A 13,443-nucleotide genomic window follows, 5' to 3' on the forward strand; every position below is an offset into this window, starting at 1 on the left:
TATTGTTTGTGACCTCAAGTTCTATGGTAAGTTTTCATCCTCTATTGAATTTCGGACTACTCTATATACAATTCTGGTAATACTCGTAGAATGCAAACAGTGTTTTAACAGCCTTAGAATTTTGTCAAGCATTTCATAAAATACTCCAATTTCATTTTAATCGCGCTTTTCACGGGAAAAGCTACTTTACTTGGTATATATTTGTACTTTTATAAAATTTCACTTGAATAATTTTTGAAAAATGTTCAATTTCATTTTTTTTGTGCTGTGTCTTTCTATATTTGAAAAAGCTTCTTAACTCAGCAAATATTTTTACTTTCATTTAGATTTTATTAGAATAATTTTTAAAAAATATTCCATTTTATTTATTTTCTTGGGTTGTGTCTTCTTATATTGGATAAATTTAAATCTATTTTTCCCTTTGTTTTTTCATAGTCTTAATTTACGGGAGGTAAATTTTATAAATCTATAACTTTTTAAATGAATAATAAAGCTTTCGATTTAAAATGGTAAGAAACAATTCTCTAGCCTTTTTTTCGACTTTTAGCAATAGAACATACTTCAAAGTAAAATATTCATCGGAAAAAGGTTAAAAGTTAAAGTTGAAGATGTAAAGTTGTAACGCTTTCAAGGTCACTAAGCGCGTTAAACATAATTTAATTCATCAATGAAATAGTTTTTTTTAATTGTTCACAACGACTTAAATTGTGTCATTAAAATATTATCTTTTATAATTAAAAAATATGAAAATTAAAAGTGAAACAAATGTAAACAAGGGTTTTACTCATAAAAAGACTAGCACATTTTATAAAGAAAACAAAATGCCTCATAATTTCTATTTTATGGACAATAAAATGTTCTCCAACCATGGTTTGCATTTTACTATATTTCTTATTCTAAAAATATGACTGCATAATTTTCTTAAAAAAATTTGTAAGGAATAGAAACATAGCATGAATTATAACAAACTGTTTTGTTACTGGAATTTTTACTTTTTTAAAAATTTAATTTGAATAATTATTAAAAAATATTTAATATTATTTTTTGTGTTCTTTTCATATTGAAAAAGGGCTATTTAGAACATATTTTTATTTTTATAAAAATTTCACTTAAACAATTAAAAAATATGACCGTGTAATTTTCTTAAAGAAATTAATAAGGAACAGAAACATAACATGAGTTATAATAAAATGTATTTTTTTAAAGTGAAAGTTAGGATATAATTTTAATCTTTAAATCACCACTTATTCATATCTTAACTTTAATCCCATCTAAACTTCCGCCAAATGTTAAACAGTTGCCGCAAAGTTGCATTTCAGTAGGGGATTATTCATGCTTAACGGAATGGTTAATGGTGTGACCTAAGACATATGGCGGGTTTATCCGTTACTAAGAACGGCACAGTAAGTGCCTAGAAATATATTCTCTGATGGAACGTAGGGATTGCGAGATACAAAATCATGTATACAGATTAGCGTAAACTAAAATATATAAATTTGGCAATTGTATGCTTAATTTTTTTGGTTATTTAATATTAAATTAGGGAGTATATTACGAGCTTCATGCGAGTGATACAAGTGTAGAATTAAACATGTTTAACCTTTAAATAAACTGTAACCAATTTTTACTGCACTATTAAAAATAGAAACTAAAAACTCACAAAATTTTCTTCATTATTAACGAAAGAGTAATCTGGGAAATGATCCGAGTGAATGTTTCTTCGAATTGAGGAAATTGCCTCCTTCATTTGTTTGACCTTACGTAACTTAATCAAAGCTTTATGCTTAATGCAAATTATATAACTTAACATAGTTGATTTAGATATGCAACACAAAATGAAAGGAGTATGAGTGCTTAATCATTGCTAGGACTTTTATTCGAGTACTCTACCTGCTCAACTAGCTAGTGTATTAAGTCCTGTTCTGTACCGTAATGAAGAGTAAACGGTTTTAATATTAAATAAAAAATTCTTAAGAGAACTATCCGAAAGCAATGAGATAACTTTATATAAGTGAGGAAAAAGTTTCGTCAAATTTGTGAGATTTCGTTTTCATTAAAAATCATGCGATTTGAGACGACTGTAAAAAATAACGTAATTGAGTTCAAATATTACGGAATCATTAAATAATGAGAGTTTTATTTCACAATTTATGTTTTGAACAAAATCTAATTAATACTAAGTTTATGAAATTGCAAAATACTGTTTATAAAGCTAATTTTGATCTCCAAAATATATTATTTGAAATAGCTGACAATTTATTTGTCAAATGAATTGTTAAACTATGTTTAAATTTGCTTCCTGAAATTTCGAACAGTTGATATAATAAAAATAAAAGTTTTTTTTATTCGAAGAAGTAAAATGCTAATATAAACAAAATGTTTCTCATAAAAATACCATAACTTTTAAAAATATTTCTAAAATTGGAATGAAACTGATATGAAACTGTTAAAAAAAGCACTCACTTTGAAGATGAAGACAAAAAAAAAAAACATATAGAGTAAGTTTTAATTATAAACATATCCTTACAATATTGTCACGGTATAATTAATATATAGTATAATTAGTATAATTATAGTATAATTAGTATAATTAATCAAGGTTACTGTTTGATTAATTTTTCCTTCTATTTCAATATGTTTTTATAAATATTTTATATAATGTCTATTTAAGAGAGTTCGGCCTTCACTGTAAAAAATTCCGGATCAAACATTAAGAAATGAATGAAATTTTACACATAAGCCTCAATTATAACTAGATATAAAAGTAATTTTCTTAAAACATTTTTAGTTTCTTGCGAAAAACTTTTAGTTAAAGCCTCATTAATCAAAGATTTACTGTTACCCTCATAACATAAGCTACCCTCATATTGCAGCCTTTACAGTAACTGTTGACATTTACAGTAATCCCTGGAAGAAAAAGTTCTTTTCGAACAAGACGAAGAAAATGAGTTGTTTGCTCAGTCCTCTGAGTACCAATATCTTAAGAAGAAAAACAAAGCACTAAATTGTTCTCGAAAAGGACATTATGTTCATTTGATAGCACTCTTTTATAAGATAGTCTTTCATTGCCTAATCCTGATTGTTCGACTTCGAAAGAAATGTAATTGTGGACTCAAGTGATTTGATTTGTTATCCCTTTGTAATATTTGAAAACTTGCATTTTATGTTTTGGAAAAAAAAAGAAATATTTGTTTCAGTAACTTTTGAAAAAATCAAATTTACGACACATTCAGTAAGATTAAGTATAAATTCTTTTTTTACATTTTATATACTTTTTATCAGAATAAATTTTCCTGAGAACAAAAAATATGCTAATACCGCCCGTTGAATTCGTAAAAACCGAAAATATCAACAAATTTCGATTTTTTCGGTGTTGGTTTGAAAATGCTCCGAAGATAGTGAATTTTAAACTATTTTGTGAATTTCTAGTATATCCAACAAAGTGTTGAAGATCGATTTCAACAAAAAGAGATCCGATATAAAGTTGTTTGATCTGTATTTTATGTCATTAAAATAAAGTAAGGAATTAAATAAAGTAGAACACAACGAATATAAGCACAATTATGAAATTATTTAGTAAATTATAACTACATTATCTATGCTCATGTATGTTGTTGATTTAATTTAATTATAACTAAAACGTGATGTTATTTGATTTAAAAAAACAATAAATATTTTTGATTATCTCAAAGATAAAAGTGTGATCAAAACTACTAGAATATAGTAATATTAACTCGATGGAAACACCAAAAATGCTCGGTAACTTTTATAAAAGAACTTAAGTAATGATTTCGATAAAATTAACTATAAAATATAGTCTTATAACATGCGATAAAATTTGGTAAATGTGTTAAAATTTCGTAATTTTATCTTGATACCTTAGAGCATGACATAAAAATGATTTATTCGATTAAATTTATTTTTCAGTTTTGCATTTTTTACAAAATGTGTTGTAATAGGAACTATAGTTTTGAAAACCGGAATATTACGTAAACTGTTATCATATGAATTCAAAAATTACCAAATGAATGATTTAAATACCATATATTTTGGTTTTCATTAACAAAACTATTTTTTTAATAGAAATGTCATAACTATACATTTCTACAGTTCGATAATTTTCGCAGAACTTTGTGGAATTCGTAATTTTACTCATAAATTAAAAATCTAAGATGCAAAATGTACAGTGCACAAAAAAAAGAAGAAAAAAAAAATAAAGAAAAAAAACCCGGCCAACACTGAATATTTTTTGATCTAATGATTTTTTGAGCGCTTGATCTAAGGATCTAATTAGTTTTTGATCTTTTGATCTAATGATCTGATGATCTAGTTATTTTTCGATCTTTTGATCTAATGATCTTCACTTTCTAAAACTTATTTTCAATGGTTCGAGGGATAACCACAAATTAGCTAATTATTTAGGGCAGACAATATTTTAAGTTACGAAATCAGACACGAAAACGTATTTCCTCAGAATTAACATACCTTTTTTTTAACACATTCGGATTTCTAACCCACAACACAATATAGAAGATAGCCGTAATCTGGGAAATACCTCTAAGGGAAATACAGTTCCCATAGTTTTGTCAGAAGAGCTATCCAAATTTCGGACGCCTTGATGTTAATTTTACTTTTTGCGTGTTTGCCATATCACGAGAGCTTTCTAAGAGAATTGAAAGACTTTTGCACACAATTATAAAATTCGTTTAAAAGATAATTCCATGCAAAAAATAAATTTTGTTAAATATTTACTATTTTATTAAATAATAGTCGAAAAAAGTTTGGAATTGTCAGATATACAATTTTTTACATAATTTTTCACTAAATAAAGTAAAAATATTTACTTAAATTTATTTTTTGAATGGAATTATCTTTGGATAAACAAATTTTATAATTGAGGGTCAAAATTGCGTCTCTAAGCTTAAAAAGATCGCTTAAAAAGTGTTCGAGATATGGTGAAATACGGAAAAAGGAAAATTAACATTAAGAGGTCCGAAATGCGGATCGCTCTCCTGACCAAACTATGGGCATCATATTTCCCAGATAGCGGCTATCCCCTACATTTAGGGGGTCAAAAATCAGAATTCGTTAAAAAAAGGTCTGTTTATTCTGAGAAAGTACGTCTTTTTTGCCTGATTTCGTAACTTAAAACATTGTCTACAACTAATTAATTAGCATATTTGAGTTCCCGCCTTCGATCCATTAAGAATCAGTCCTATAACATGAAGATCCGATCATTAGATCAAAAGTTATTCAGGGTTGTCCGTTATATATATATATATATATATAAACTGCTGTTTGTAGAAAATGCAACACCATGAAGGAATCATCAGAATCAAATGAAATTCGCAGCAAATGTCAATTATAGGATATTATGCAAATTAATAAAGTTTCAGAGCCATCGCGCGTGCGTGGCGCGCGCAGCGCCCTCTGAATTGATGCTGAAAGCGTATAAATAAAGTGCTGTAGCGGGACGTTGAAAATAGTCTATGATTATTTGTTAGTGGCAAACGTTTAGTGAGACCTGAGTATGCCTCCACGACGGAAGAATAAGAAATTCAAGCAACTTACGGAGTTTGAACGAGGGAGGATAATCGGCCTTCGANCACGCACGCGCGATGGCTCTGAAACTTTATTAATTTGCATAATATCCTATATCCATTATTAAAATAATATTTCATTTGATTCTGATGATTCCTTCATGGTGTTGCATTTTCTACAAACAGCAGTTTATATACATATCATTCATATTTCACAACAGCTTTTAGCTTTAATTGCGGCTTGCTGCTAAATGATTATTAAACTTTAAAATCCATTTAAAATCTAAAAAAACATCAAAAATATTTCAGAAATTCAAAAAAAAAAACTTACATTAATATTAAGTTATTCAGTGAATATGTTTTCGCGAAGTTTAAAGTCATGTTTCAAAGAATACTTTCGCGTGATTAAGTCGGAATAAATTCGAGTGTCTTCAAAAACTACTTCAACATGCAAATAGTAACAGAATTTTAAACCTATTACTTACTTACAAGTTGAACAAATATTTAAAGCGGATTTTGTACTAAAAATATATTATTTCCGAGAGGATGTAGTTTTATTTTATTTTCCCCAGAAGATTAAGTTATTTAAAAATAAAAACAGTAATCGCGCAGTCATTAGTTAAAAGGTAATGAGAAATCAGTTTTAAAAAGTAGAATGCTTAATATAAAATAATAGTTTTTACTCGCGATATTGTAGATATATTTTAACTCTTTTTAATCATAAAATGATGTAAGAGAGATTTTTTTCGTATTAAGTTCGTAAGTATAAAAAAATGCATTAATTTACTTTTTAAACTAAAAGCATGAAAATAATTATGGCTGTTTTGGAGGTAAAATTATAGAGTTTTACTCGGAGAAAAAATTTATTCCATTCATTCCGCAATTCTTCTGTTCGCATGATAGCTGTAAACTGGAAAATTTTGGTTTTAAAAATTATAGTTCTTTTTAGCAGAAATTTAGTAAAAAATACATAACTGAATAGTAAATTTAACCGAATAAAGGGTTTTTATACCTTGCTCCAAGGCATCATGATAAAATTACCACATTTTATCTCATTTACCAAGTTTTATCACATATTATGAAACCATATTTTATTATAACTCATACCAAAATCACTACTAAGGCACTTCGTTAAAAATTACTGAACCTTTTGGTGTTCCCATAGACTTACCTGTATTCAATGCAACTTAGGAAAATATTTTTGAATTATATATTTTTACACTTTCAAAATTGAGCCCTGCCTAGTTATTAACTTAAAAAACTAGTTTTCCTTAAAGAGTCTGTAACGTTTCTCAAAGTTTAAGGAAAACAAAATTCAAAAACAAACTCTAAAGTATTGAATGAGCTTTCGTATAAGTAGGTCAATTTACGTCAAAAAATATAATTGGTACTAATAATGATGCATCAGTTTTCTTGTAAAAGATAGTGGAGCTCTTTAAACGAGGGTTGAGATTTCTATATTTTAATTTGTATAAATTTCTAAACTTGTACCTGAAAAATTACCTAATTAATGCATTTTCTATAATTTGAAGAAAGGTTTCTGTTCGTATGATAACGTACAGTAATTTAAAGAAAAAAAGAAAGTATAGTAATTTTTCATCTTTGTTTCAATAATGATTTTGAAGCAAGTGTTTTTAGGATATAGTAAAAAGAAAAATGTACTTTGTGCTTATGAAGAAATAAAAACCTCAATTAGAAATTTTAAAAAGAAATATGATGTGAGTAAAAAGAATTCTACTTTATATGGAAAGGGTGTGTTAAATCTTTAATTAAATCGTAAAAAAATTGAAAATATAATTGAAAATATAATATAACTCTCCATTTTTTCTTGGGGGGGGGGAGGTAAAAGGTCTCCGAAGGACGAAAGAAAAGATTCAGCCTGTTTGAATTAACGCAATTTATTTCATAAACTATTTCGAATTTAGTTAAAAACATTTAACATGAAACTGTAAAAAATTTCGGATCAAATTAAGGTATAAAGTGCCGTCACTTTCGGTGCATCATCCATAAAATGCATTTTACTGTAAAAGTCATTTTAGGATTTCTACCGTAAAATATGAGATCGTAATTTTTACAGTGATATTTATTTAAGGAGAGAGATTCAGTGATTTTTACGGTATTTATTATTGTAGAAATTACGGTAAGTCAAATTTTTTATTCCACAACATTTTCCGGTAAAAATTGATTTTGCGGAAAAAGTTCCGATACCCTGAATTACGGTACTTTTTACCGTAATTTGATCCAGAATTTTTACAGTATAGAATAATACAAAGCTAAACACGCTTTTTTCATTTATTATAAGATCCTTAAATTTATTTAGAAAAACAAAACATTTTTTTTTGAGGAAATCAAAATGTTGGTCTGCTGTGAAGGTAGAAAAATGTAAGGCTGCTTTAAAATAAAACAAAGTGAAATTGTAATTTAAATTGAATAGCAAATTATTAAAAAAACATTCTTATTAATTTATTGGAACACCTCATACTTTACCAAAGATACATTTAACTAGGATAAGGAGACTAATATCATATAAGTGTATGAATCATAATTAGTATACAAATTAATTGGATAATTTTTTTTCAATCTCGGTTAGATCAAAGGAAAAACATTAACAAACTGAATTTGTTCCTAATGAAACGTACAAACATGGTTATCTTACGACAAAATTGTAATGAAAATTCAGGCATTTGAGACATAATGGAGCTTTATAATCTTTTCTTCACAGGGCCTTGAAGACCAATGTTAGCTATGTCCATCATTGTGGATATTAGCGATTTCTTCTTCTAGCAATGTTAGAAAGGTTAGAAGAAGGTCAAAGTTTAGGCCTATGTCATGTCACTGTCAGAAAAACGAAGTTCTCAATTTAGTGAGTATGACTTCTCACAGGTTTGATGCAAAGGTTAAAGTTTTCAGATCAACGAAGAGCTCTAGACTCCATTATGGTCAACTTATATCATCGATGGCAGCGTTTTTATATCATTGATGGCAGTTATATCATTATGGCATGTGGCAATTACACCATTATGTTTAGATACCATGATGGCAAAGTTACTTTAACCGTATGTCAAATGTTTAGATGTTTATGGAATTTATGCCAAAAATTAACGATGTTTGCATGTATCATTTCGTGATAGTTATTTCTTGATATTTTTTTTTTTATATTTCATAAAAAGGTTGAAAACAAAACATCAATTTTTTACTATATTAATAAAAAAAACTTACTTTTTATTTACTTACTTTTTATCCGGACATATTGTAGATAAAACTAGGATTTATTAAAAGTACTGAGCATGATAAATTCATTTATTTCAAACTTACCCCATTTATGAATTTTTAACTTCCACGATTCAATAAAATTAAGCCCAGCTGATAGCAACCTCAGAAATAATGTTGAAAACAGTATAAGATGAATTCCTAAATAAATGATTCCTTAAGTCAGCCATTTTGATATTAGTAAAAAAATGTTTAATTTATGTTTACAATTACATTTTGAAAAATATCTATAATTATTGCTGTTAATCTAAATACTAAATTGCGCTAATTACCTCAGTTAAAAATTGTATGAAACAGTACTCGTAAATTATCATAGTTATTTTTCATTAAATGCAATTGTGGTTGGTCAAATAAGTCATAAGAATACATTAGATAATAATATTCGAACAAAAATTAAAATATTTTAATTAATATTTCTCATTATTTATATCTGAACGATTATATAGTATGTTTGATAATATATGCTTTAAAAGCTTGTCAAAAATTAACATAAAAAGATGTGTAATTTCGAAACCAGAAATGCATACTTGTGGGGAATATAAAAATGGTCGTAAAATATTTGATGAATCACACTGAATTTGGGATTAAAAAACATCTCAATGAGTTTAGTTCTCAGATAGGAAGAAAAAGGCGAAATTTGATTATTTAAAATGCTTTTTGTTTTATCTGATAAATAAATTGGTTTTTAAGCTAATAATAGCGTCATTACTGTGTGATCGACTTCCATTCTGATTCACCAGATTTTGTGAATAACATTAAGCACTTGAATTTTTTGAAACGAATAAAAATTTCTTTTAAATATTTGACAAAATCAATATTGCTAAGTAGAATATAAATTGTAAAATGTGCACATAGACCAAAATTTTGGTAAAATTACCGTACTGTATTGTTATGACATTTCTAGTGAAAAAGCCCATAATTCTGATTAATCAAACCAAAATATACTGTAATTAAACCATTCATTATATTAATGGTTTCACCAGAATTCTAGTTTTCAATATTTTAGCTCTTATTACCACACATTTAGTAAGAAATACAAAGCTTAAAAGTAAATTTAACCGAACAAACGGTTTTCATGCCATGCTCTAAAGTATTTTGATAAAATTACCAATTTTTTCAGACATTATGAAACTATATTTTATTGTTTATTTGATCAATATAATTACCAAAGGGCTTCGGTAAAAATTACCTAGCTCTTTGGTGTTCCCATAGAGATTCTGGTTGTTTTTACCATACTTTTTTTCAGTGGGATAATCTGCATTGAAATATTTCTAGTGTTTATTAAATAGGGGTAGCTAACAAAATTGAAAATTGGTATTTTGGATTGTTCTTGAGTATAGCGTACAGCATTAGTCCACTATAGCACTAATGACGCTTAATTCCAATTCCCTATATCTTTTTTTTTATCTAGATTGGAGAAATTTTTTTAAGGGGAATTTTAATGGATTGTATTTGGCCATCCGCACAAATTCCCTGTTTTGATTATCTAATTCAGCCCTTGCTATCCTCGGTAGAATTTTTTTCTATTCACATATTGTTTCAAGTTTGAATTGGAGGGATAAATCTTTCACAGACTCACCGCTCAGCGGCTCCCTAAAATATTACACAGATTGATTGAAAATCCTCTACTTGTCGCTTTCCTTCTCCGACAATAATATCTAATTCAAATACAATTCATTTTATTTTTTTTTCCATCAAAATTTGATAGAAAGAAAGAGATAGACCGAGCTGAGCTTTTTACACAAAATTTTATTCTTTCAGCTGTATTATTGCTTAGTTTCTAAAATTTTTCAATTCCTATATACATTTACGAAATGAAACTTTGAATTTTAAACTTTAGAAACACAGATTTTGTAAAAATAAACTTTTTAAAATATAATTTAAAAAAACGGTGTCCAAAATTTGAAAATATTAAATAACGGAGAAAAATTGAATGCAGAAGTAAAATTTTTAAATTCCAGGGTATTTCCAATATCCTGGTTTAACTTTAATAATTTTATTTCAATAACTTTAATAATTTACTGAACTTTTTATAATTTTTTGCGTAAGAAAGGAATTCATAAATATGTTCAAAATGTTCACTAAAAATAAAACAAAGTAAGAAAATCCGCAAAATAAGGTTATTTAAAACATTATTAAAAATAAACGTTTTCTTATTTAAAAAAATAAAGTTATAATTTATATTCTTGTTGAAATAAAAAGCCTTTTTGGTGTTTAAGAAAAAGCTGTTAACACTGTGAGAAAAAACATATCTTAAAATCTATATTCTCAATTTTTTTGTCGACAGTGTATGCGAGCTTTTTCATAATTGCTGTCGTGATTGTAGTTTTTATTAGTTCATAACATTACACATCGCATAATATAACCAATTATGTAATTATTTATTCAGATTAAAATGCAGTTTCATTTGTAATCGAAAAGTTGCTCTCTTACAAAACAGTTAAGTTATTTTGACAAAGAAAAAAAAAGCAACTTTCCTGAACTAACTATGCAACTTTTAGCAAAAGCACTCAAATGGGTTTTAAACTATTGACCTATTTTCAGCTTTTAAATAAACATTCTTTACAAGAACAAAAACACAAAGAATTATTTTTAGATTTACAAAGAAGATATATTTCTTAACCATAAAATTATATTACTTACATTTATTGTTCTTACATTTTAAAGATGTAAAATTAAAGAATTTTTATTCAATTACTTTTTGCATTTAATAGACTTTTTAAACTGTTTTGTTAATTAATTTGTTATTTAATTAATTACATTAATTTAGTGTCTCATAAAACTATACAATATCCGGTTCAAGACAAAAAGGTTCGAATCTATTAACTGAATTATATTATTTTATTGTTTTATTAAAAAAAAATTAAAAGCATGGATCCACATTTAAGAAGTAAAGCTTTTCCGCTACAGCACGCTGTGGGCCAAGAGGGTCACGGAGGTTGAGGCTCCAAAATTTCATGAAAAACGTCATGATTGCTGCAATGTGGTTAGAATTGCGCACAGGCCGTCTTTACTTCCCAGACAAGCTAGTATCCATCGATATGAAGCTAGATGGGCTTCAATCCCCCTAGGGATTAAACCCCAGTGACTCAACACCTGAACCATCGTAGCTGAAATCGACATTTAATAGTAGTTTAAAAATATAAATTTTTCACAATAGTTTATTGCGAATGTATTAATTTTTCAGTATTGTTTGATTAAAATTTCGAAAAAATCTAAATATGAACCAATGAGTTCTTGATTTTTGACAGAAGGCTATTTTAAGACAGTTTTGTGCAAAAAGGTTTTGAGTGGGTTCACAACCCACTCAATATTTAAATTAAATGAAATTTTTAAATTAAATAATGTGTCTATAACACAATGCGAAGTATATAAGTATATATATTTCATGCTGTTTGGCCTTAAAGTGTGCATATTTGAATTTATAAGTATGAAGTATGTTTTAAATCTTAAACAATTTTTCTCGCCAACGAAATTTCTAGTAATCAAATGACAATCGTTCAGTAAGTCAGATCAACGAATCAATCTGTAATAATTAATAAAACAGTGAACATATATAATACAAAAATATTAATAGATAGCTAAAATATCAAATTACAAATATTTCATCATATAATTTGAAAAACAAAGGCAATTGGGAACAAACTTTTTATTCTAACACAACGATATTTTTATGTAAACTAAAAGAAACAATGAATAGATCATTGAATACAAAAGAATATGCAAGCCCATAAAACGAACCGATAAACATATTTTTAAGCTTGTGAGGAAAATAGTGTAAGGAATGCGAAATTATTCCGCGTTTTTTCTTTCCTCTTCTTTTTTCAATCTCTAATAAATATCCCAGTATTATGTCTTGTCAGGAGTTTGAAAATTACGTAAAAAATGAATATATTATCTGCATGCTTGGCTATTAAATGCTCTATTTGCAACCTGATATCTCCATTATAATGTTTTATTTCTTCTTTGTGTTTTATTTTCCTCGTGCTGATAAGAAATAATGAGGATAAAATTTGAGAAAAAAATATTTTGAAAAAAAAAGAAAAAGAAAAAAAAATTCTCTTTTTTTTGCCACAATAATAGTTACGCATAAAAGAGAGTCGAAAAAATGAGTTTTTCCTCGCTGATTGCACTGTAAAATGTTCTGGATTAAATTAAGGTAAAAAGTACCGGATCTCAGGGTGCCAGTACTTTTTACCGTTAAATCCCTTTCTACCAGAACATGTTACGAAACAAAAAAATATTACATACCGTAATTTTTATTGGAATAATTACCGTGAAATCAGTGAATCACTCTAATGAAATAAATATCACTGTAAAAATTATTACGATATAATATTTTACGGTAAAAAGGAATTTTTAGGTAAAATGCATTTTACGGATGAAGGCACCTAAAGTCCTTATACTTTATACCGTAATTGAACTGGAATTTCTTACAGTGTTGCACAATACGAAAATAGTTCTTTGGGATAAAGAAAGGAAAAATTTTACCAAAATTTTCGATTTGTAATTTTCTCTTCAGACACAAATTTTTAAAAAATTTAAAATTTATTCCTTTTTGTTAGTATTTCAACAAGAGCACGAGAAAAACTGAGAGGTAGTTTTTGTTAGTGACAATCAGCGTTCACGTATT

At 27.2% G+C, this 13,443-nt stretch overlaps 2 protein-coding genes across 3 annotated transcripts in view; one reads left to right on the top strand and one right to left on the bottom strand.

Moving 5' to 3' along the window:
* LOC107445909 (carbohydrate sulfotransferase 1-like) overlaps positions 1 to 13,443 on the bottom strand; it is a 114,014-nt gene that overhangs the window by 48,113 nt on the left and 52,458 nt on the right. The window contains exon 2 of one of the 2 annotated variants that reach the window (XM_016060400.3): positions 8,856 to 8,951. The exons of the other annotated variant lie outside the window; for it this stretch is intronic. Within the exon in view, the coding sequence (XP_015915886.1) occupies positions 8,856 to 8,860 (5 nt within the window). The 5' untranslated portion in view covers positions 8,861 to 8,951. The remainder of the gene's footprint in view (positions 1 to 8,855; positions 8,952 to 13,443) is intronic. 2 annotated transcript variants of the gene reach the window in all.
* LOC107445928 (uncharacterized) overlaps positions 1 to 13,443 on the top strand; it is a 258,022-nt gene that overhangs the window by 40,650 nt on the left and 203,929 nt on the right. The window lies entirely within an intron of this gene.

Source organism: Parasteatoda tepidariorum, chromosome X1 (genome assembly GCF_043381705.1).
Source record: "Parasteatoda tepidariorum isolate YZ-2023 chromosome X1, CAS_Ptep_4.0, whole genome shotgun sequence".
In the NCBI taxonomy this organism is placed as follows: domain Eukaryota; kingdom Metazoa; phylum Arthropoda; class Arachnida; order Araneae; family Theridiidae; genus Parasteatoda; species Parasteatoda tepidariorum.